At 53.0% G+C, this 25496-nt stretch overlaps 1 protein-coding gene across 1 annotated transcript in view; it reads left to right on the forward strand.

Annotated features, from left to right (window-relative positions):
* MYOM3 (myomesin 3) overlaps positions 1-25496 on the forward strand; it is a 47706-nt gene that overhangs the window by 15974 nt on the left and 6236 nt on the right. Inside the window, exons 11-29 of the mRNA XM_077899129.1 lie at positions 510-651; positions 1764-1963; positions 2697-2750; positions 3121-3248; positions 5970-6153; positions 7449-7623; positions 10500-10621; positions 11055-11242; positions 11531-11657; positions 12717-12895; positions 15612-15726; positions 16719-16875; positions 17528-17637; positions 19115-19159; positions 20028-20164; positions 21750-21894; positions 22032-22091; positions 22443-22510; positions 23758-23868. Coding sequence (XP_077755255.1) covers positions 510-651; positions 1764-1963; positions 2697-2750; positions 3121-3248; positions 5970-6153; positions 7449-7623; positions 10500-10621; positions 11055-11242; positions 11531-11657; positions 12717-12895; positions 15612-15726; positions 16719-16875; positions 17528-17637; positions 19115-19159; positions 20028-20164; positions 21750-21894; positions 22032-22091; positions 22443-22510; positions 23758-23868 — 2447 coding nt within the window. The remainder of the gene's footprint in view (positions 1-509; positions 652-1763; positions 1964-2696; positions 2751-3120; positions 3249-5969; positions 6154-7448; positions 7624-10499; positions 10622-11054; positions 11243-11530; positions 11658-12716; positions 12896-15611; positions 15727-16718; positions 16876-17527; positions 17638-19114; positions 19160-20027; positions 20165-21749; positions 21895-22031; positions 22092-22442; positions 22511-23757; positions 23869-25496) is intronic.

A 25496-nucleotide genomic window follows, 5' to 3' on the forward strand; every position in this document is an offset into this window, starting at 1 on the left:
GAGAGAGAGAGAGAGGCAGAGACACAGGCAGAGGGAGAAGCAGGCTCCATGCAGGGAGCCCGACGTGGGACTTGAGCCCAGGTCTCCAGGATCACATCCCGGGCTGAAGGCGACGCTAAACCGCTGCGCCACCGGGGCTGCCCTACCTTTTGGTCTTTGAACTGATCTGGGTTCAAATCCTAGCTTTGCCACTTCGCTAGCTGGTGACCTTGGGCAACTCAGTTTTCCCCATCCACTAAAGGAAGGGATGGTCCAGGGCTCAGAGATTATTCAGGGGCGTGGAGTAGAATGGGCCCTTAATAACTCGTACTCCCACAGCCCCCCAGATGTTGTTGTTAAAAGGAAGAGGCTGTTGTTCAGGTCCCGGCCTTCAAGATCACAACTGAGCCCTGGAAGGTTCTCTCAAAGTGGTTGTTAGGAAGGAGTGGGAGGGGCCAGTTGCCAAATAGACACCAACTGGAAGAACCTTCCCCTTCTCCCTCCCCAACACCCCCCACCACGGGTTTCAGATGCACCAGCTGAGAAGCCAGGGGCCCCAGGCTCCCCTCTGAATGTCCGATGCCTGAATGTGAACAGAGACTGCCTCATCCTGACCTGGACCCCGCCCAGCGACACGCGGGGCAACCCCATCACCGGCTACTCCATCGAGCTGTGAGTCAGCCTCTTGAGTGGTAGAGTTTCCAGGGGACACTATTGCCTGGTTGTGAGAACAAGAGTGGGGGAGCACAGGAAAGAGGGAGCCCCCTGCCTAGCCTCGGAACAGGAGGTAGGCCAGGTTATAGAACTTAGGGGCAAGAGAAAGGTATCCATTCCTCCAAATATGTCACAGCGATCCCTGGAATTCCACCGCTGGAGTCGGCCTTCCGGACCCCGGGAGGGCCAAACATCAGCCGAGCACGGGTGGATATGTTGCCGACTTTTCACCCTGAGTGACAGGGACGGACAGCACTGACCCAGAGGGAAGGGGCACGCTAGGAAGGGGAGGGCCCAGGACACCCCACCTCCTCCACAAGCTGCCAGCCCTGAGGCCCTAGAGTGAGGTGACACCTAATCCTGCCACTGATGGGGCTCACAGACTAGGTACTGGAGCTGCGTGCCTAATCTCACCGAATCCTGGCAGCTCCCATCCAAGGCGGTAGGGGACTCTTTAGTGCCCCCATTCTACAGATGGGGGAACTGAGGTACATGGGGTGATGACTTCGCCCAAAGTCACCTTGCTCATCAGTGGTAGAGCCAGGATTAGGCCCCATGTGCCCCTGCCCCGTCCAGCTGGCAGCGTGTGCTCGCGTACCGCCTGAGGACGGTGGCACCCAGATGGCACAGAGAGCCCAAGCTCTGGGGGTCAGTCTGGAATGCACGCCAACTTAGGGAGTGGACGGCCCTTGGGTGACATTCACGAGCCATGGGACTCACGGCTCATCTCACTCCCGGAGCCCAGAATGGATCCCCCATTTGTAGAGTGAAGCTAATGAGACCTAACACTGAGGGCTGCTGGCATCAAGTGATCTGGGCGGCTGCGAGGGGGCGAGGGTGCAGTGCGGCTCCAGGCCCACGGGGAAGCTGCAGGAAGGCGCTAGCTATTTTGATTAGCATCACCAGCAAGGTGAAAAGGCCTCCTGGAAGCTGGAGGCTGGGGCCAGGCGCCTGAGTGGAGAACAGGACTCTGCTTGGCAGCCTGGGGCGGAGGAACAGCCTTGGGAGGGGCTCAGACCCCCATATGGGAGTCGGGGGCAGGGGCTGAAGCCGAGGCCTCTCTCCCGCAGGTGCCAGGGCGAGTCTGGGCAGTGGGTGCCCTGCCACCAGGCCCCCAGCGGGACCTGTCGGTGCCCTATCCAAGGCCTCATCGAAGGCCAGAGCTACCGGTTCCGGGTCCGAGCCGTCAGCACAGCAGGCAGCAGCCTCCCCTCCAAAGCTTCTGAACTGGTTGTCATGGGCGACCACGAGGAAGCCCAGAGAAAGATAGGTGGGTACAGAGGCCCCGAGGGACATCCTAGAGCATCAATGCAGGACACAGGTGGCACGGTCCCCATTCCAAGCCCTATTCAAAGTGGGGGTGGGGGAGACACAGCACAGCCCTCGGGAACTGGTAGTCTGATGGGGGAGACACAGTCTTGGGAACCCCTAGGCTGTTGGAGGAAGCACAGTGCTGTCCTTAGGAACCCTTAGCCTGAGGGGGAAGGTACTAGCCTGATGGAAGGAACACAGATCTGTCCACGGGAGATGCTAATCTGAGGGAGGACCACAGCACCTTCTTCAGATGCCCTCAATCTAAAGGAGGAAAGCAGCCCTGCTCAGGAGCCCCGAGCCTGGGGGGCATGGAGGGTGGGGTGGGGGTGGGGGCATCACCCTTTCGGCCGTGAGGGACCAGCCTGACTTGGGTTGGCCTCCCAGCTCCACCTTGCCTTAGGTATCCAACCCCAGACACAGACATCCCTTCTCCCCTGTCCCCATTTGTCCCAAGAAGGCAGCATCTCTCAGAGTCTAGAACAGCCATAGAACAGTCTAGAACCCTTTGGACCCCTGCGAATATGGAGGCTCAGAGAGTGTGCCCGAGGTCACACAGGAGGGGCCCAAAGGCCAGGACTGGGAGCAGGGTGAGGGATCAGCCCCCAGAGTGGGCAGGTCCTGCCCTGACCCCTCCTGACCCAGCCTGCACCCCCTACTTCTCCCCCAACACGCTCCATTCTCCACCCTAGAGATCCCCTTTGATCTGGGAAACAAGATCACGGTCAGCACAGATGAGTTTGAAGGTACGTGTAACCTCCTGACACTTTGCCTCAACATTCCAGCCTCCTTTATGGTTCTGGAAACTCTGGGACACACACGGGCAAAGAGGCAGAAAGTGTCCGTGTCCAGGGTGTGGGGAGGGAAGGGTGGGTGAGGTCCATTTGGAGGAGGCCAGGCCTCCCATCTTGCTGTGCTCCTCGTGGAGGAGGTAGCATGTTGGGGGAAGTCCTGGGGAGGACATCGGGACACCTAGCTTCTGGCCCTGGCTCTGCCTGGCCTTGCTGGGTGACCTAGAGCAAATTGATGTCCCTCTCTGGGCCCATTTCTTCTTCTATGAAATGAGGGGTCTCTGAGGGCCCACTCATCTCTGCTCCTCAATGACTCTGATTCCAGACTTTGTGACCATCCCCTCGCCCCCCACCAACGTCCACGCCAGTGAGATCCGCGATGCCTACGTGGTTCTGAGCTGGGAGGAGCCAAGGCCTCGGGGCAAAACCCCCCTGACATACTCCCTGGAGAAGGTACCAAGATACCAAGGGCCCCAGCCGCAGGTTAGGCTGAAAAACAGACATGCTGTCACACAGGAGGTGTGGGGAGCACAGGGGCAGGGTCCCCGGGGGAGGCCTTCGGAGACTAGAAGAGAACCCGTGCCTGGAAGGGCTGAGAATAGCCTTCCACAGGGGGCAGACCTTTCGAGGTGACCTCAGCCCTGTGAGGCCAGTGACTGGCAGCAGCTCCTGGGGCTGTTCATGGAAATACACGGGAATTAAGACACAGGCAAGAGTGACAACAATACGATCCACCATTTCCTGGGTACCTCCCCGCCCCCGAGTCTGGCTGGCATGGGATCACGCATTGGGCCCAGCACCTCTTCTTGGCCAGGGCCACTTTGGGAGGGTACCCACGAGCCAGGGTCATGAGCAACCAGGGGGATGGGGGTGGCGGGTAGCCCTGGAGGCAGTTCCCCGACGGAGGGGGGGCAGGTGTCTGGGGGTGCGGGCAGCTCACACAGAGTGGATTTCACAGCAGAGGGGAGGCAGCTGGCACAGTGAAAAACAGCATGGTGTTAAGATCAACTCAAATCCTGACTTCTGCTGTGTGAGCCAGTTTCCTGAGCTCCCTGAGCCTCAGTTTCCTCTGGCATCAAATGGAGGCTGAATATAAGACGCAGCACACAGCCAGGCCAGCAGCCCTGAACCTGTAAACTCCTCTGGGCGACACGTTCTTGACTCCGACCCCCGTAAAGGAAGAGGCCAGGTTTACCGTCTCATTACTCCCTGCACCCAGCACAGGGCCTGGCACATAGTAGGTGGACATACAGGGTTAGCGAAAGTTCCAGGGAGGAGTCTCTGCCTCCAGTTATTCAAACAGGCCTCTCTATGCCCATTCTTGGGTGACCCTATTTTTCCCACATAGGAAAGCTGTAGATAGTTACGGATTTGTTCTGTGAGGCTGTAGCATGTCATGCTTAAAATGTTGGAGTCACACCGCCTGGGTTCAAATCTTGTTTCAGTTACTAGCTGTGTGGCCTTGAGCAAGTTTTTAGTCTCTCTGTGCCTCAGTGCCTTCTTTTTTTTTTTTTTAAGATTTATTTATTTATTTATTTAATGATAGACAGAGAGAGAGAGAGGCAGAGACACAGGCGGAGGGAGAAGCAGGCTCCATGTCGGGAGCCTGACGTGGGACTCGATCCCGGGACTCCAGGATCACGCCCTGGGCCAAAGGCAGGTGCTAAACCACTGAGCCACCCAGAGATCCCCCACTGAACCACCCAGGGATCCCCAGTTCCTTCTTCTGTAAAACAGAGATAATAACCGTACTCACCTCATAGAGTCAATATGAGGATCTAATTAATTGAAGCACATAAGGACTTAGAACCTGGGAAACAGTAGGTGCTCAGCAATATTCACTGGTTTTTATTGTGATTTTTGGGGGGCCTAGCTGAGTTCTGGATATCCTGGCAGATGGCTGGGCCTTGGGAGGGGAAAGCACAGGGAGGGTGGGGTTCAGTGAGTTCCCACAGGGCTTCCAGGTCTGAACTGTCATAATCCAGACCCAGCAGAAGTGGCCTCTGGGTGCCTCACTCCCCTTCAGCATCACCCTCAGCTCTTCACCCTCTATCTGCCCAGAGATGCAGGGTTGGTGGCTGCCTTTTGGGTCCCTTATGCCGTAGACAGCAGATCTGGGGGCACCCACACCTGAGCTTAAATACCAAATACACCAATCATGAGATGCATGATCTTCAGCCAAGTGACCAAAACTCCCTGAACACAAGTTTTCTCACTGGCGGAGAAATGAAACCCACCTTGCAGGGTTATCGTAAGAATTCATTCATTTTCCCATTTATTGGTCCCACAAACATAGACTGAGCACCCCCTATGTGCCAGTGCTGTTCCTGGCCCTGGGGACATGGCAGTGGAGAAAACAAACAAACCCTGCCTCATGGAGCTGAGCTCTGAGTCAGGGGTGCAGAGACCGCTGTTAAGAAGATAAATCAGGAAAATACTTAGCAAATTAATTAGTGGTAGGCCCTAAGGAGAAAGACTAAAATCAAGGAAGGGGTTTGAAGTGTTAGGGGACGGGATGATTGGCATTTTAGACGGGGGACCGAGGAGTCCTCCCTGAGAAGGTGAGTTTTGAATGAGAAGCCCACCAGAGGTTTCTAGAGGGAAGAACATCCCAGGCAAAGATTGTTGCACTGAGGGAGATGTGGCTGTGGGCAGCCAGGGATGTGATCTGACTTGTGTTGTGAAGGGATCCTTCTGACCATCATCTGGAGAAAAGAGTGATGTAGTTCAGGTAAGAGATGATGGCGGCTTGGATCAAGGCTATAGCAGGAGCATTAGGGCGGTAAGCCATGGTTGGATCCTGGATAAATTCTGAAGGTGGAGACCACTGGATTTGTTGAAGGAGCATATTTGGGGTGTGAGGGACAGAGGGCAGGAGTCCAGGATGGCTTCAAGGCTTTTGGCCTGAGCCACGGGAAGGATGGGTCCCCTCAACCAAATGTGGATGGGTTTGGGGACAGATGCAGAGTGGAGTTCCGGATATGTTGAATGTGGGATGCTCAGTAGGCATCCAGGCAGAGATGTGGAGGAGGCTGCTGGGTCCAGAGCTCAGTGTCCAGAGGCCGCCCGGGACTGGGCTTAGAAGTTAATGAGAGCATGTGTGGAAGTGCCCCGGCCCAGAGCCTCGGCCCAGGCAACTGCTTAACCGGTGTGTATTTCTCTCCTTTGTCACAGTCAGTCATAGGAAGTGGCACCTGGGAGGCCATCAACTCAGAAACTCCTGTGAAATCCCCAAGATTCGCCCTTTTGGATCTGGAAAAAGGGAAGTCCTATGTCTTCAAAGTGCGAGCAATAAACCAGTATGGCATGAGCGATCCCTCGGAGCCCAGCGAGCCCATCGCCTTGAGGGGGAAGCCAGGTACCCATGTGATGCAGGAGATGGGGGCAGCCCAGACCAGGCCACTGGGACCTGTCGCTGCAGGGACAGAGCCATACTCAGAGTCCCTGACCCCTTCTACCCATCATGAAGCTGAAAAGCAACATGATCTCAGGCCTATCAAGCTTCAGAGCATCAGGAATCCCATCTCTCCGGGTGGGGAGTTTGTGAGAGTATGGGAATTTTTTTTCCAGATCAATAATTCACAGATTGCAGGATCCAGCTGGTCCGACGCAGGGGCCCAGTGTGAGCAGGTGGTCCCTCGGTTCTTAAGCTGTCCCACCCCAAGCTCTGGCTCACCAGGCAGGACACGTCTCAGCCACAGCGCAGCGTGCTCCTGAGCAAGTCCTTTCCTAGCTGCGAACCTCGGTGTCCTCAGCTGCCAAACGTGTTGTTCCAAAGGCCTGGCTATCGCTCCCACTTCTGCCCCTCCAACTCTCCCCCGTGCAGTGCCACCCTGGTCCCCACCTCCTGCGGCCCCTCCCTCTTCTGAGGCCTCTGGATTCTGGGGTTCTTCGAGTTTTGATAAGAGCAGATCAGAAGGTTCCCTGCAGCTGTCATGACTGACTGGCCCTTTACAGAGCCCAGCTGCAGCACTACCTATTCCAGAGGAGTCCGGTGTGCTGCAGGCCCGTGTGGGGGAGATAGCGGAGTCCTAGATTTGCTCTGGTCCAGTAATTTAGGAAATATATATATACACACATACAGATATATGTATGCATATGTATTATGTGTGTGCATATTATATATATACTCATAGCAAATATGAATGGGTTGGTGAATAAGTGATGTTTTCCTCTCATTCTGGCCCAGTTAACACTTAGACGTGATTCGGGGTCTGGCCAGTGAGCAGTGTGTGATCAGACCACACGGAAGTTTAGGGCAAAGTTCCAGTACAGTTCAGTAAAGGAAAGGAGAGAAAAAGAGAGGAGAGGATGGGAGGGAAGGGAGGACAAAAGAAAAAACACTTACTTGTGTTAGAAAAGTAAAATTATACAAAAATGAGAAAACACAAAAAAAGCAAAAGAGAGAGCATGGCGGGGGAGGGGACAGAGACTAAGGATTAATGACAGAGGCTTTGGTAAGGAAGCAGAGAGGAGGGGAGAGGGGGGAGGAAGGGGACTCTTGATGCCCCAGGGCATGTCTGCCACCCCCACCCCCATCCGCCTGGATCTCAGTGGGGGCTCCACGCAGCCTCTCCCCACCTCCCCTCCCTCCCCAGTCTGTTAGGCCGGGTCACTCAGCCTCCTCACACAGCCCACATTTCTGTTTTTTAGCTACTCTCCGTCCTCCAGCTCAAGTTCAAGCGTTCCGGGACACACAGACGTCTGTGTCCCTGACCTGGGAACCTGTGAAAGACGCCCCAGAGCTCCAGGGTTATTACATCTACTCCCGTCAGGCAGGATCATCCGAGTGGCAAACGGTTAACAACAAGCCCATCCAGGGCCACAAGTGAGTCTGCTCCCCCCTAACTCCACCTCCTGCAAGGATGAGCCCTAAGGATCCTGGCACCTGCCATTTGACAATGCGGCGCTGTCCGAGCTCTTCTATATTGGGTCACTTAGTCTAGCTGCCATCCTTTGAGTTTAGGACTAGTATTTTTTTTTAAAGATTTTATTCACTTATTCATAAAAGACACACAGAGAGAGGCTGAGACACGCAGAAGGAGAAGCAGGCCCCTGCAGGGAGCCCGATGGGGGACTTGAACCCTAGACTCAGGATCACGACCTGAGCCGAAGGCAGAAGTTCAACCGCTGAGCCACCCAGGCGTCCCTAGGACTAGTATTTTTGTTATCACTGTACAGATGGTGACACTAAGGCATAGAGCACTTAGGTAACTTGCCCAAACCCCCTTAGCTGGTAGCGGAAAACTGGGACTTGACCCGAATGGCCTTTTATTCCACAAACACTGGCTGAGGGCCTGCTGTCTGCAGAGGTGGCGGACTGGGTCTTGTCGGTCCAGGAGCTTAGAGACAGAGAGAGGGCAGAGGATGCAGCCACGCACCCCTCACCCGCCTGGTGCCCCTGCACTGACACTTGCCCTCCCAGAGCCTGGGATCCTCTGTCAGCTGGAGGGGGTAGCACCAGACTCTCCTCCCCGCTGAGGCTCCCTCTTCACTTACAAGGCCCTGGTCCTTGCAGGAATGGTAAACCTTGAGGCTCTTGGGCTCATGACTTCTGTCACCTGGGGGCTCTGTGGGGTCAGGGGCTTGGGTGGTGATACCCCATCCCTTCCATTTCCATCAGACGGCTGGCTGGGCCCTGAGCACCGCCAGCTGGACTCCCCTTGGACATGAGGCCTTCAATCATCTTACCCAGAAAGGACAGGACCGTGTACCCCACAAGTCTCTGGTGCCTCATGGTCAGCTATGAGGGGTCACTCATAACTTGTTATTACTAAAGTTCCCAAATTGGAGAATCATCAGGTTTTTTTTACAAATTCTGACAGATTTGACCAAGTTGTCCCTAGAATGACATCTCTCCCCCAACTTGCGTTCAATGTGCTTCCCTGAGGGGAGCCAGGGGTTGTGGGACAGTCACCTGAAGGGAGTGGCACCTCTGGGACATATATCATACATGGGGGGGGTGGCACGCTCCTCTGGTTTGTAGAGAACATGTGTGCATGCCACTGGTCACGTGTGTCATGGCTGGAGAGAGGCTCCAGCCTCCACTGCTCAACCACCACGGCCCACGGGTGCTGCCTGTGTGATGGTGTAGAGGGAGCCCCGTTGGGCTGTGGGGGTCCGGTTCCCTGCTGTATTATCCAACCCCGCAGAACTTGGCTCTCACTGGAGATGCTCAAGCACCATCTGAGTGTCTGAATGAATGACTAGCAAAAGGGCAGGCTCTTCTCTGGGATTCAGGACACCGGGGCAGCGGTCCAGGCCGAGTTCCTAACTGGCCGTATGCTCTTGGCTCGCCTCTTTGCTTCTTGGGGAGCCCCCTCCCACCTATAAAAGGGAGAAACTGGACAGTGTGATCCACAAGGGCCCCTCCCACATCCCAACATTCAATTTCATCCCCATCTCCAAAACGGGTAAGCCACCGTACCTCCCTCAGAAGGTGTTGTGACAAGTGCTCGAATTTGCATAGATGACAGGGAAAGCCAGTGCCAGGCGTATGTGCATGGCTGCCGTCACAGCTGTCATCGTCATCATCTGTTGTCAACAGGGGCTGGTCCAGGGAGCCATCCCAGCCTCACCTGATCAGGAATTCCCTGAGCTTCATTCCCCTGGTGATTCATCCCTCTTATTGAGGTGTGCTTCCCCCGTTAGCATGTCCCTGAGCAGGGAACGAGTTGCTATGTCTGCCATCAAGGGTTTTATCAAGAAGGGACAGAGTGAGGACATTTTTCTTTACACCAGAGTGTGTCTGCATGACAATTATCTTTGAGAGTCTTTTTTTTAAAGATTTTATTTATTTAATTATTTATTTACTTATTCGAGACAGAGAGAGAGAACACAAATGGGGAGGGGGGCAGAGGGAGAAGCAGATGTCCGGCTGAGCAGGGAGCTGTGTTGTGGGGCTCCATCCCAGGTCCTGGGATCATGACTTGAGCTGAAGGTGGGTGCTCAACTGACTGAGCCACCCAGGCGCCCCTCCGTGGGGGTATTTAAATGGACTTCCAGCTTTAGAATCACAACACTCATGATAAGAGCCACTGTTGTGTTTCAAGATTGAGGCCCAAAGTTCTAGAGATGCACCAGGTAGCACAGCTCAGGGGCTGGCTACCTGGGCCCTCAATGGTTAGCTTTCCCAGCATATTTGTATTCTAATGGTGGGCTCTAAATGAGCCAGACCCTTTAAAATCTTTTCCCCCCAGTTTTACTGAGAAAGAATTGACATACATGACTGTGTGAGGTCAAGGCGGACAGCATGATGGTCTGATTTACACATATTATGAAATAATAACCACCAGAGGTTTAGTTAACATCCATCATCTCATATAGATACGCTAAAAAGAAAAGAAAGAACTGATTTCTCCTTGTGATGAGGACTTTTAGGATCTATTCTCGTAACACCTTTCCTGTATATCACACAATGGTATTAACTGTGCTCACCATGATGTGTGTTACAACCCGAGCACTGATTTACCTTATAAATGAAAGTTAGTACCCTTTGACCAACTTCCTTCAATGTTTCGAATCTTAATAACTTCACCCTCCAGAGTGCAGGCATCGCTTTGGGGGCAGCGGCAGGGGCAATATCTTTTAGGTAAGAACTGACCCCAAATGTCAAATCCTACTGCTGGTGGGCTGTTCTAGAAAGTTCAGGGATGCCTGCAAGCTGTTTGGCCCTCCCTGAAAGCTTGCACATTTCCCTTCCAGGTTTACAGTTCCCGGGCTAAGGACAGGGAAGGAGTACGAGTTTTGTGTCAAATCAGTCAGCGAGGCTGGGGTAGGTGAGAGCTCAGCCATCACCGAACCCATCAGGGTCAAGCAGGCTCTGGGTAAGTCCAAAGGGCAGGTGCAGCCTGCACATCTCTTGGGGGCAGCCCTGGGCTGGGCAGACAGCAGGGCTGGCCAGAGAGAGACCACATCTTGGAGGGTCCAATCCCAGAGGCCAAGGGGGTATAAATCCTCTGAGGGGTTCTAGAGTTGATACACACACACACACACACACACACACACACACACACACACTTTCCTTTGGGGAAGAAATGACAATGGTCTGAGGCCATAGGGGAATGTCTGACTAGCTCTGAGGCCCAGGTGCCCTCCAAGTAGCTGAGTTTGGGTTACCAGCAAATGCTGCTGGCTAAGTTAGTACCCCCAGAGCAGGGTGGGCATCCACTGCAGGAGGCTTGTTGGCTCTCTCAGGCCCCACTGCCCAATCCAGCCACCCCTAGGAAGCAGCAATCCTCACCTCCTCCCTCCCCACAGCCACACCATCCGCCCCGTATGATTTCGCACTTCTGAACTGTGGGAAAAATGATATGGTCATTGGGTGGAAGCCCCCCAAGCGTCGTGGAGGTGGCAAGATCCTGGGCTACTTCCTGGACCAGCATGACTCAGAGGAGCTGGACTGGCACCCAGTCAACCAGCAGCCCATCCCTACCCGGGTCTGCAAGGTAAGCCTGGAATGGGGCCACTGGCTTGGTGTCCTGGACTATGCAGGTGGAGACCAGAGGTCACTATTGGAGGTTCGGAAGTCAAGAGAGGCCTCAGATTCCCTGGACTCAATAATCTGGCTAATTTTCAAGTACAGATTCACTTGATTGAGCTCATTTAAGTCCCCATGGACTTCCTGCTCTGACTTCTCCCCTGTCACTGTACCGCTTTCCCCTTCGGCCCCAGCTCTGCGGGGGGGGGGGGTCACAACCTTTCACATTTGTCACCATCTGTCTCTGCTCCTCAAGGTCAGTAACCTTCGTGAAGGCCACTTCTATGAGTTCCGTGCCCGGGCAGCAAACTGGGCAGGTGTTGGTGAACTATCAGCACCCAGCAGCCTGTTCGAGTGCAAAGAGTGGACGATGCCCCAACCAGGTGAGAGGTCTGAAGATGCCGAAGTCCAGTACCTGCTCTTGCTCCCCCTCTCTCCCCACCAGTCCAACCAGTGAAAGGAGCATCACTGAGCTTTCTATGCATCCAAGCTTGCTCTGTTGGTCCCAGGCCCCAGACCACTGGCCCTTTCCACCAAGAGACCCTGTAATCTCTGATACAGTCTTAACCCTGCCTTAGAGGGCCCCTGACCTTGGCCATCATCTGGCCCTGTAAATTCAGCAAAAATTATCCCCTAACTCAACACACCATCTGAGCTCTGACTCTGGCCACAGACCAATGTCAACCCCAAGGGCACACTGCTAGGGTGACCGACACCCCACATGCCACTCCCACAACCCCATTAGATTTTCCCAAGTGAGCCCCCATCTCCTATCTAGGAAGGAAGGATCACAACCTTCCATCATTCCGTTCAGCTCAGTGCTGTTTTTTGTTTTTTGTTTTTTTTTTTTCAGTGCTGGTTTTTTCAAGCAAATTGTAGATAACTAGCATGTGTGATGCTTTAGACAATAATTATAAACAACTGATATTTATTGGGTATTTACCATGTACCAACAGAGTTCATAAATTATGCCATTAATTCTCATAACAGCACTAGATTATAAGAACTATCATTATCTCTATTTTACAGATGAGGAGACAGGAACACAGGAGCTAAATAACTTGCCCAGAGTCCCCATGGCCTGAAAGGGTCAAGCTAGGGCATGAACTCCAGTGATCTGACTCTGGAGGTCACACCTTGGCCCCTCCACTAATCACAAAAACACCAAAGACGTGAGAAGCATTACTGCTGCCTGGGTTAGGAAAGGGAAAGATCACAGATACTTCCAGAAAAAGTGGTGCTGAGCACATTTTGAAGAGTTAACCCTATTTCAGGCCCAGGCCAAGAGCAAGCTTTGTCATGACGCCAAGGCCTGCCAGGTCCTCACTGTGCCCAGGGCAGGCGCTTCCAGGCCCTGTTGTAACTGACAGCTTGACAAGGTTGATGACTGCCTTGCTGCCCAATGCTGGCTGGCCAACTCCTCCTCTACCCTCCTCCTACAGGTCCCCCGTATGACGTGCAGGCGTTTGAGGTACGGGCCACCTCCCTGATGCTCAAGTGGGAGCCCCCACTGTACACTGGAGCTGGGCCGGTCACGGGCTACCGCATCAGTGTCCAAGAGGAAGGCTCTGAACAATGGAAGCCAGTCACCCCAGACCTCATCTCTAACACCCACCTGAGGGTGAGTCCCTGCTTCTTCCCCCCTACCCACCCTGAGCCTTCCCGTCCACTGAACAGTACAGGACTACAGAACATCAGAGCTGGAAGGACCCTCAGAGATCACTGCCCTCACTTAATGTCAGCAGAGAACCAGAGAGGGGAAGTGGCATATCCAGGGTCACACAGGAAATTGAAAGTCAGGCTGGCTGGCTGGTTGTCTTAACCTGCTCCAAGCTGGGCAAACTCCTCCCTCAACCCTCACTTATAATCAGCCAGGTATGTCCGCATTGGGGTATGCATATCCCTTGAGCCAGGAATTCGGCTTCTGGGATTGGATTGTAGGGAAATAATGAAGCAAGTGTGCAAAGGCCTAAGGACAACGGTGCTCACTGCAGCATTGTTTATAAAGGCAAAAGTTGGAAAAAATTCAAATGTCCATCAATAGGAGGTTTGCTTAAATAAATCAGTGCGTCCTTCAAGCAGAAACCTATACCAGGTAGTGTAAAGACTATGGGTGTTTAAGGAATGACAATGGTATAGACAATGACGTAGACCGATGTGTATGTATTGACATGAAAATATATCCATCATATGTGGCTAAGAAGCAAAAGCAGAATATAAAGTAGGATATTTATGTCTGATAACATAGTGCATATACAGAGAGAGCGCATACATTAATAAAAATATACACAGATATGTCTTTCTTAATTTAAATGAGAAACAAAGGCTAAACTCTTGGGATAAATAAGAAATCTAGCAGAATCATTGATTTTATTCACCTGTGGTGGTCGTTTTAACTCCACCAACTCACAGAAATTGCCCATGCCAGAAAACAAAGGGTCGATTGAAGCGTTCTTAGCAGACACAAACCACTACCATAGACAATCGGTCGGAATCCCGGGCCTCGGGGTCCCTGAGGCCGCTCCCACACTCCCAGCGCCCATCTCGGCAGCCTGCATGTCTCACGGGCCACCTGTGTTTGGAGGAACACTGGTGAGGACAGTTCTGTGATGTAGATTAGATTTTGTTTCCCGGAGCTCTAGGGACAGGGGAATATCTTCTCCAACTCATTTTGCTTCTCCAGCTCACTTTGTGCAGCAAAAACTACACACCAGGGGGTGGGGGGTGCAGTTTTCGAGACCACCCGTTAGCATCCCATCAGTTAGCAACCGAGAGAAAAGAAGGCGAGTTAGAGACGCCCAAAACAATGTGGAAAGAATAAGATACTAACAAACATGGTGCATGTCACGTTTCTACATGATTCATGTGCAGTTCAAAGTCTAAACAGATTTTTACAAAATTGTTATTTGTGGTCACCTCTCTGGGTGCAGCTGCCAGGGGAGCCTTAACCCTTTTCATTTTATAGTCTTCTCTATTGCCTTCATATTATCCCAAGGGTGTATTTTCTGATCATCAGAAAGAATGAAAACTTTCATTTTGAAAAAATAACAGTAAGGCCAGCTCACACAGAAGCAGGGAGGATAAGCCTTGGCCAGTGGAATGCTCTGGAACTCCGTAGTTTCTGCCCCATGGGGCCAGGCTCCCTGCAGGAGAGTCGGCCAGCGCTGGACAGCTGGCCCGAGAGCCGCACGGGATGGGCAGTCCCTCTGCCTCCTCACAGAGGTTGGCCCAGGCAAGGACTGGGCGGGCCTCGGCCCCTTGGCACCACTTCTGCCTTGCGGATCGTTGGCTGGCATTCGCTCAGTCATTTACTAAACACCTCTTGACACCAACTTAGTGCCACGTCTGGAACCAGGTCCTAGACGTAAAAAGCTAAATAGGCCCTGGTCTTTGGGCAACAGGCAATCAGCATGCTGTGCACTGTACCATTGACGGGGGAGGGGGTGGGGAGGGGGGGCAAAGGGATCCTAGGAGTTCCAAGGAGGAAGGCGAGAGACCCTTCCTGGAATCCTCAGTCTGCCCGAGCTGAGTGGTCAAGAATGAACAGGCGTTGGCTAGACCAAGAAAGAGAGAACATTCCAGGCAGAGGGCCCAGCAAGGACAAGGGTGTGGAGCCGTGAGAGGGGAACGGAGGAGGTGACCGTGGGCACCCGGAGGGAGTCATGGGGTGAAGGGGGCATGCAGAAGGCTAAGGCCCGATGAGGAAGCCTTTAGGAACTAAACCTGGAAACCTGAACTTTCCCGAGAAGGCCGCGGGAAGGTTGGAACGCAATCAGACTGGCACCTCGGAAGAACTGGCGGAAGGAAAGGTGGAGCGGGAAGAGGGGCCCAGGGTCAGGGACAGCATCTCGGACGCTGCTGGACCAGTCCAGGAGAGCAGAAATGAAGCCTCCATCGGGACCGTGGCTGGGACGCCGGGAGGAGAAGCCACGTTCGAGAAACGTTAGGGACATAAGATGTGAAACGGGTGGGTGGACGTGTAGGGCTCGAGAAGAAGATGTTGGAGACGATGCCCAGGCCTCTCCCTGGGTGATGGCCGGAGGAGAGATGGGTCGCAGGAAGGGGGCGAGGCAGCTGGTGACTTGGGCGCACAGAGTTGCAGGTGCGTAGGCGCGGGAGGCGATTCCAGCCCGGGGACCCCTACAAACTGGGCCTGGGCAGAGCACGGTGCTCCGGGCCCGCTCCCCACGCCAGGGCGGCCTGTGCCCTAACTGGGTTCCACAGGCGAGTGGCTCCCTGCACCCCCCGCCCCTGTGGCCGGGGCTGTAGGAAGGGCCAGTCTGCCGTCCTAGGTGCTCACCCTTACCCACCCCTCTACCCCCCACCTCCACCCCCAGATCTCTGACTTGCAGCCGGGGAAGAGTTACGTGTTCCAGGTCCAGGCGGTGAATTCAGCAGGTCCAGGACAGCCGTCCCTGCCCACCGACCCCATACTCCTGGAGGACAAGCCAGGTAGGGGCAGGCGGAGGCGCCGGCACCACAAGGCCAGGCTGTGCCATCGAGGACAGGCGGAGGTCAGATGGGGGTCGGGAGAAGCAGGTGGATCAGGACGGGGCCCCCTCCCACTGCCACCCTCCCCGTCTTCTAGCTCTGCCTTTCCTTCTTGCCTATTTCTCCCCCACCCCCGACTCCCGTTTATTTATGTGGGAGCCCAAGATATGAACATTTCTATTTGATGGGGTCTTCCATTCTTTCATATGCCAAATTCATAAACTCACACAACCCTTTGTGGATATTTAAAATAATACCCAACTGCATTCCAGATGCTACACGAGGCTTTGTCTGTCTTGCAGTCACAACTGCTGAGGTCCCCTCCTACCACACACACCAGGTGCTGTGCTAGGTCCTCCCACGGCCCTGGCCCTTGCGACAAGCCCCCAGGTGAGGGATCATTGCCCACACTTTAGAGCTGATTTTTGCTGTAGCTCAGAAGTTAAATGATCTGAGCACACAGCCGGTATGAGATGGAATCACTCCGCTCTGCAAACTCTAAAGCACATCTTCTTTCCATTCTTCTGCTTATTCCTTCATTCAACGAATATTTGGTGACACCCACATTGCACCAGGGTCAGAGCAGTGACAAGAAAGCAAGGCCCCTTGCTCAAGCATGGGGGAGGGGCAGGAAGGACAGTAAGCCAGGTACCGATGACGTGAAGGTGATCATATAAGAGGATAGTAAGTGCTAGAAAGGAAATGAACAGGGTGGTAGGGTGGAGTGAGGCTAACTTTAGCCAGAGCAGTCAGGGATGGCCTCCCTGAGGAGGTGTGACATCTGAGCCGAGAAGGGACTGATCGCACAAGTCCTTGGAGGCCATGCAAGGATACTGGGGTTTATTATTTTATTCAAGCACCGTGGACAGCCATGGAAGGTTTAAGCAGGGAGGTGTAGGACCTGGCTTATTACTTCTAAATGTCCCGTGCCCTCCCTTGAATCCTGCCCTCAGATGCCCAAGAGATCGAGGTTGGGGTGGATGAAGAAGGCTTTATCTACTTGGCTTTCGAAGCCCCCGAGGCCCCTGACTCGGCGGAGTTTCAGTGGTCCAAGGACTACAAGGGCCCCCCAGACCCCCAGAGGGTCAGGGTCGAGGAGAAAGCTAACAAGTAAGTGAGGGGAGTGGGAGGTGGCGGACCCAGTCCACAGGTCCCAGATGTTGTCGGGCGTGTCGCCAGAAGCTCATGGGTGAGACCGCCTGGCGGGACTCACAGATAATGGGCCTGACAGGGGCTGCTTGGTCCCTCTCCTAAGGATGCTGCCTGCCACCGTAGGGAGAAATGAGGGGACAGTACATTTAAGAGCAGACCGGGCAACATTCGTTGGCGATTCTTCTTCTGCAAGGAATGGCGTGTGCCTTTGCACCTGTGCTTCCAAGGCCACGCTAAGCACTTGGTTTCTAGCCTTGGTTTCTAGTCACAAACAGTGACCTGCTCTTGGAAGAGGTCTGGGCTCAGCGTCCTCATCTGTAAAATGAGGGGTAGGGGCCAGATGTCGAATGTCCCCCATGTCGCACTCCCCCACCCCCAGTAGCTCTGGCTTGGGCCCTGTCCAGACGATGACTTGAGCCATGGGGGGAGAGACAGAGCAGTGCAGCCAGTAGAAGACCCTGTGCCAGAGAGCCCCAGGGAGGTGTAAGGAGGCAACCATCCCTGCTCCGTAGCATGACCAGGGGTGCGTCTGGGGTACAGAGCCTCCAACTCCCAGGCCTCCGATGCACGAGGCACCTCACTGAGTCTGTGTTCTCTCTCTGTCTGCCAGGTCCAAGGTCATCCTGAAAGAGCCTGGCCTTGAAGATTTGGGCACCTACTCCGTGGTGGTCACCGATGCTGATGAAGACATCTCGGCCAGCCACACGCTGACGGAGGAAGGTAATGCCCTCCGCTCCACCACCAGCTCCTCAGAGAGACAGGCCCTGATGGAGAGTCCCAAACACAAACATCCCCAGAGGCTGGCAAGAAGCAACAAAAATTAATGCAGCAGCAAGTTCCAAAGAAGTAGGCCCTCACCCACCCATTCAGTCAGCCAGGCGATTAATCAGGACTTATTGAGCACCTAGCGTGTGCCAGACACTGTCCTAGGCCCTGGGGGTTACATCAGTGAGTGCAACAGCCAAAAATCCCTGCTTGGTGGAGTTCACATCCTTCCTGTCTCTCTTTCCTTTTTCTACTTTTGATAAAAGCAAAGGTACCAGCATTCTTTCACCTTCTTCTGCAGCCCTGGAAATGCAACAGTGCAGTGTGAGGATAAATTGCAAATGGAAAAAAAAAAATTGCAAATGGCAGTTGGTCTGAAGAATGAGGATGACAGTAGGGAGCAGTGGGGACTGTGACAAACCAGGGAGTAGATGCTGCCTCTCAAGGGTCGTTCATGTTTGATTTAAGCAGAACTGGGACCAGGGCTGACAAATGACAAGACTCATGCTCTGCAGTCTCCAGAGTAACTGAGGGACAGACCATTGCCCGCTGATGATTGTACAGGAGACTCTCTGATTTTGTTAAGAATAAGAAGCCAAAAATAATAATAATATTTTTTTAAAAAAAATAAATAAATAAATAAAAATAAAAGATTAAGAAGCCAGACAGGCTCAGGTTCCAGTTCCGGTTCCATAGTTTTCTGGCTGTTTGAGGTTGAACAAGTCATGTCACCTTTCTGGACCTCAGTTTGCTCATCTGTAAAGGGAGATCATAGTCCCTCGCTGCCCCAACTGAAACAACGTTATGCAGATACCATCAGATGATTCTATGGACTCTGGGGCTTACAAGGAAAGCGAAGTATGGCCTCTACCCCCTGCCAATTCTTCCATCAACACACATTTACTGAGCACCTACTGTGTACCAGACACTCATGTAAGTCCAGAGCTCAACTTAGCAGAAGGCACAAACCTACAAACCTAATACACAGAAGCAGTAAGTGAAGAGAACTTTGCTGAGCTGCCCTTGAGGCTTGTAGACTGAAGTGCTCAGGATGGGGGGCCTCCCCCCTCAAGACGGGACAATATATTAGAGTGGGTTAACCCTGGGGCTCAGGAACCAGTGAGCCCGGAGTGCTCAGAGGTGGACAGTAATGTTCGCCCCACAGCCCTATGTGAAGACTAGTGAGGTAATGCAGAGCCTGGCACATGGTGGGCACTTCTCTGAGGAAGTGGCACTTGATCTTGGGGTGGCTGGCAGCAGCCCCCCACATCCCCCTCGGTGCTCCGGGGCCAAGGCCCACAGTGCTCATCATCACCACCTGTGTAGCAAGTGACTCCAGGTTGGCGGGGGGAGTCCCTTGGGATGGACCCCACGGCCCAAGCATTCCATTCTCTCTTTCATTCTCTTTTCCCCCTTGTTCCTCCTGTTCCAGAGTTGGACAAGCTGAAGAAGTTGAGCCATGAGATCAGAAACCCAGGTAAGCTGGGCCCCCTGGGGTGTCCAGAGCAGAGCTGAATAGGGTTGAGAAGCCAGAGCGTGGGGGGTTGGGGGGTGGGAGGAAGATAGGAGCATCCAAGAGCTAGAGGGTCAGGGTCCATGAGAAAGGGGGAGGCCAGCAGGGTGTGAAGGGGGTAGGGTACCGAGGAGGGCTGTGTGGTTGGTTTCATCTCCTTATGATTATTATTATTGGCTCTTTAGTAGTTTGGATTTGGGATCCTCTAAACCCCTGCCTCCCGTCATTGGTGAGGAGTAGCCTGCAGTCCCTGGAGCAGGGGTCACGCACTTGGGCTCACGTTGGAATCTCTCTGAAAACTTTTCAAAGTCCCAATGCCCAGGCCCTGCCCTAGACACATCAGATAACCTCTGGGATGGAGCCCAGACATTGGTGTTTTTTGAAAATCCTCAGAGATCCAGTGGCCAGCCAGGTTGAGAAGCATGGCCTCAAAACCATAGGAACACCAAATGCTTCTCTGAGATAAATTCTATCTAGAGTGGTGGCGCCTGGGTTGCTCAGTTGGTTGAGCGTCTGCCTCCGGCTCAGGTCGTGATCCTGGGGTCCTGGGATCGAGTCCCACATCAGGCTCCCCACAGGGAGCCAGTTCCTATGTCTTCTCTGTGTCTCTCATGAATAAATAAATAAGATCTTCAAACAATTTTTCTATCTAGAGTAGCTGAAATGGAAACCCTCCTAAGGCCCCCATCCCGGTGGTGTGGCCTTCAGAGCTTCAAGCACTTTGCCCGCTCAAGGCCCAGGGTGCGCTGGAGGTGGGGCTGGCCTGGGAGTGAGCAGGGGGGAAGGAGGCCCCACCCACCCCCTCCGTGTCCCCATCCTCCCATCCTCCCAGTGATCAAGCTGATCTCGGGCTGGAACGTTGACATCCTCGAAAAAGGAGAGGTGCGGCTGTGGCTGGAAGTAGAAAAGTTGTCTCCGGCCGCGGAGCTGCATCTAATCTTCAACGAGAAGGAGATCTTCAGCTCACCGGTAACTGGGGGCTCAGACTTCTTAGGGGAGGCCCCCTGCCTTGAGGATGTGGCCTCTCGGGGCAGTGGTTCTCCACAGCCCAGCACCACCCCCTGGTGGACATTGCAGAAACAGCCACATGCTTTGGCTGACCCAATGGTGGGGTGAGGGTGGGACACCTGGCTTTGGGGGGTGGGGGGCTCGTGGCTAGCTGCCCACTGATGCAAGGGACCCTCCAGATAAAGAATCCTCGTGCCACCCACAACTTTTGAATGTCCTATCATCCGTTCTTAAGATTAAAAACTCACATTCGTGCTCATAATTATCCAAGCCTAGACCCTAACTCTATAATATACAGGATTTCTGCACAGTTTTAATATACACCAAATACAGGGTTATTCTATGAGCCCCTTCACCTACGCTCTTTCGTTCACTTTCCTGTCCTTCTCGTACCAAATAGCTCCTGATCCTCTTGCTTTACTTAACTTCTCTTAAATTCAAACCAGTTCATTATAAATCAGGGCAGCATGAGTGAGATTATGTTGGAGCATCTACTATTGAAATACATATGGCTTTTATTTCTTCTTCATATTACAGTCGTGGTGTTACATTGCTTTTCTGGAGGGGAAAAAAAATCATGTGTGTAGGTTGTATTAGATTCAACCACGAGCCGCCCGTAATCAACTATTTACAAACATGGGAGGTTTCGATCTCAGGAGAAATTCAGTCGTGACATCCATCGTGTGATTTGCAAATTCCATCCCCAGATGGCACCGTGGCCACCAGAAGATACGTGTTACAGAGAAGGGCTGTGGTTCTGACAGAGGAGAAAGCGCTCAGGGCTGGGCGTCAGACTCACACCCACCTCCTGTGTGCCCCGGGGCAGTTCTCGTCACCTCTCTGTGCCTCAGTTTCTATATCTGTACAATGGGGCTGGTTGTCCCAGGATCAAAAGAAGCAAATGAGAAAATTGCTGTGAAAGTTGTGCATAAAGATTAATCAAGACCTTGGCACGTAAAAAAAAAAAAAAAAAAGACCTTGGCACGTGGTAAGAGGACATGTGACAAAGTCTGCACTCTTTAGTGCACAGCATCGGGACTATTGCTTGTCCCGACAGAAAAATAAACTAAAACTAGATGGCTCCCCCATATCATATATACAAATAAACCCAGAGGGAATACAGTCCTAAATGTGGAAAATAAGACTTTTAAGAGCTGTTAGAACATGACACAATGGAAATGAATGTTAATTCTGGGTAGCAAGGACAGAGGCAGGCATTTTTTACATTATCCTTTATACTTTTGTGAGGATTTGTAGAAAATGTGGCACAGTAGGGGTTGGGGCTTATTATGAATTGCAATTAATTCAAGCACCCAAGACTCTTTCCTGTGCCTGCTGGATCCCATAGGTGTTCCCAGGGCCCCCAGGGGTGGTGGACCCCAGTGTGTGGAAGCCTCGGAGTTACCCAGGGCCTCCCCTCGCATCTCGGAAGGCTCCTAACTCTGCACACATCCCCTCCCCACGTCCAAGCCCGCCCTGGGATAGGGCACAAATCTCCTGGGATAGGAAAAGAGCAAAACAGAATCTCCGGGTTTATTCTCCCCAGAACCGCAAGATCAATTTTGACAGAGAGAAGGGCCTGGTGGAAGTGCTCATAGAGAACTTGTCCGAGGATGACAAAGGGTCCTATACCGCTCAGCTGCAGGACGGAAAAGCCAAAAACCAGATCACCCTGGCCCTGGTGGATGACGGTCAGCTCCGCCCCACCCCCACCCCACCCACCCCCAGGTCCCCGCTCTCTGCTCTGGGGCGCCCCGTCCATCCCTAGGCCCCGTTCAGGTCCTGCGCTCCTCCTGGCTCATGCCAGCTCCTCCCTGTGTGTTCACAGAGTTCGACAAACTTCTGAGGAAAGCAGAAGCTAAGAGAAGAGACTGGAAGAGAAAACAGGGTAAGAAGTGCTGGGGTGCAGTTCGGACGACGTGGCCACCAGGCCGGCGGTGGGTGCTGGGCACCTGCGGGGCACCTGCCGGGCACCTGCCTGTCGGTGGGCTACTAGAGCCCAGAGGGAGGGCCGCTGCGGTGCAATCCAGGTGGGTCCTCGTGCAAGAACAAAACCCAGAGCGACACCCCTGAGAGCCGATCCACCCCTGAGAGTGACGCCTCCTTGAATTCCGCGCCCCAGTCCCTGCCTGGGCTGGGGCCCACCCGGCCTGCGGTCACTCGCTGCCCCTGCCTCGCTGCCCCCTCGTCTGGCGGAGCCTGGAGCTCTGACGGTGGGCGTGTTTGTTTGCGCTCCCAGGTCCGCATTTCGAGGAGCCCTTGCAGTGGAAGGTCACGGACGACTGCCAAGTGCTGCTGACATGCAAGGCAAATCCCGGCCCTGCCTCCGGCCCTGCCCCCTGGCCCAGTGCGGGGAGCGGGTGGCTCGTCCCCAAGCCCGGTGGCCGTCCTTGCCCACTTTCCCAAATTCCTGTGCTTGGCTGAGGCCCAGGAGCAGCAGCCCCAGGGAGACCACATTTAACTGGAAAACAAAACCACCCCCTGGAGAAACCCACCAATCAGTGTGGTTTGGGTCAGCCTTCAGCCAGATCTCCTGGCTGTTCCGGGAAAGGGTTCTCTAGGGCCTGGGCATCTGGGAGCATGTGAGGATCTGTATATTGAGAGGGATTCCCTGATGTTTATTAGGGACATCAGGGTCTGATCAGGGACATCAGGGACACAGGGCCTTGCCAGACCCTGTGCTCAGTGCTCATCTGCCTCACAATCATCTGTGAGATAAGCATGGACCAGAAAACAGGTAGAGAAATAGCTCAAGACCACATGGTAAGAAGTAGATCTAGAGCACGGTTTTCACCCAGTCTGTCTGACTCCAAAGCTGAGGCCCCTTCTCCGCACCCTGCAGCCTTTTTAGATGACTGGGGAAGGGCAGGAAGGGTAGGGGGAGTGCTCTCCCAGAATCATATCCATTCAGCTAACTCAAAGCAGATACTATGCAGCAGATACTCTGCATGGCACTGAGGACACAAAGATGAAGAAGTGAGGTCTCCTTAGGCCTCTAGGAGCCCAGGGGTCTGAGGCAGGATCCTTGGAAAACAGCATGCCCTCCTGCTGTGATCCAGACACGTGCAAGAAATTAGTTAATCATGATAGGGACACTCTGGGGTGCTTCACGGAAGGCTTCCTAGAGGAGGTGACATCTAACCTGCATCTGTAAGTTGCAGAAGCAAGGAAAAATGGGAGTAGGGAAGAGATCAAAAGTGAAAATCATTAGTGAAAATCCAGAAACCAGAGAAGAGATACGGTGTGAGGAAGGAATAGCTGAGACCTGGGAGGGAATTAGCTAAGAGTGAGTATGGGGGTGGGGGAGAGTCAGATTTGTCAAAAAAAAAAAAAAGAAAAGAAAAAAGAAAAAGAAGAAAGAAAGAAAGAAAGAAAGAAAAAGAAAGAAAGAAAGAAAGAAAGAAAGAAAGAAAGAAAGAAAGAAAGAAAGAGAAAGAAAAAAGAAAAGAAAAGAAAAGAAAAGAAAAGAAAAGAAAGAAAAATGTGGTGAGTTGAGTTTTTAGTTAAAAAAAGAGAAAGTTTGAGGAAGTCTCTTCATTCCCCATCTCCCTCAGGCGACCAACACCAAGAAGGAAACCCACTTCCAGTGGTTCTTCCAGAAGAGAGAGGCACCGGATGGTCAGTACGACCCCCAGACTGGAGTGGGAATTCTGTGCATCGAAGAGGTAAGTGCAGCTCCAGCTTCATGTCTCCTACCCTCCAGGCAGCACCAGGAGCACTGGGCAGGTAGTCAGGGGCAGGGCCAGAATCAGGGTGAGGCACGTGAGGCACTCACTTTGAGCGCAAAATTTAAGGGGGCACTAAAAACCCAGTAAGCGAGATTAATAATATTTCATGCAGTGTTTTTTACAAAAAATTAATGCATAAAAAGCCCATGGAGGGGAAAATAGCAAAATCTTAAATAAAGAAGGAACAATAATACTGATTTTTTTCCTTTTTATTTGGATTCCATTTCTGGCCCTGCCACTGTGTGGCCTTGGGCTAGTCACCATCCTCCTGTGACCTCGGTTTTCATCTGTTACATGAATGGGTGGGAAGGGATGCTCTCTCCGGGCACCTGGGTGCTCAGTGGGTTAAGCCTGCTCCCTGCTCAGTGGGGAGCCTACTTCTCCCTCTGCCCTGCCCTCTACTTGTGCGCTCTCCTGCTCTCCCTCCCTCTCTCTCTCTCTCTCTCTCTGTGTGTATTAAATAAATAAATAAATAAATAAATAAATAAATAAATAAATAAATAAATAAATAAATAAAATTTTTTAAAAAGATAAAACTCTTAAAAGAAGGGATGCTCTCTCAAAGATTTGTTCAGTCTAGGATTCAGGACAGGAATGCTTGCTCTGTGCGAGGCAGGTCTGGGCGGAGCAAAGCAGGGCTGGGGCTCCATTGTCCAGCCCATGACCACCTCCTGGCCTCCAGAGGAGGGTGGTCTGGTTACGATAGAAACATAAGGCTTGTTCTCAAACATTCCATGCTTTTCTGCCCTGCTGCTGGTCTCTGTGGCCTCACTGGGTGCCAGGGAGGACTGGCACCAATGCAGGTTTCCTGACTAGGAAGGAAAATAATGATTTCAGGGTCTTTCCCCAAATCCTGGCCAGGATTTGCCCTTTGTCACCTCCTTTCACAGAGCTGGGCGTCAAGTAGGTGCTTAATAGCTACTGTGCCTTGTTATAACAGCCCGACCCACTGGCACAGAACTTTCCAGCTTCCAAAGGGTTACCTCCCTTGATCCTCACAGCAGCTACAGCACCTGGCCAGGGCAAGGATGGTGCCACCATTCTACAGACAAGTAAACGGAGGCTCAGAGGGTTCACATACTAAGACACAAGGCTGGAGAGTGGGGTCAGAAGTCACTCCAATCACCCTTCCCCCAGGTTTGGCTGGGACTTTGGCACCTTCACTGGAGAAAGAGAGGGGTACATAAGAGAAGACTATTGGGGTTCAGCCCTGTGATCCCCAGATTAAGGGCTGTCTCTGCCTTGGATTCTTCCTCAAAACAGACTATGTAGACCTGGAGTGGGAGGGACACTTCCAGGGGAAGGGGAAGCAGACAGCACTTCCCAGGGCCTGAAGGAGGTGCTTCAAAAGCACAATCCAAGTTCTTGCTTTGCTGAGTGTTAGTTCAGACTTCATTTGGGGATGACGAGCATGTGCCAGAAAGGAGCCCCTTGTCATGGGCCAAAGACAACTCACTTCCTTCAGGAGAAGTGCAGAGGGGTCCCCGGGGTTCTCCATCTGAGGACCTCCAGGGAGCAGGGTGGCTCAGGTTACCCTGTGAGGAGAGCTCATCATGCTCTGCTTG

The sequence above is a fragment of the Canis aureus genome, chromosome 5 (genome assembly GCF_053574225.1).
Source record: "Canis aureus isolate CA01 chromosome 5, VMU_Caureus_v.1.0, whole genome shotgun sequence".
In the NCBI taxonomy this organism is placed as follows: Eukaryota; Metazoa; Chordata; class Mammalia; order Carnivora; family Canidae; genus Canis; species Canis aureus.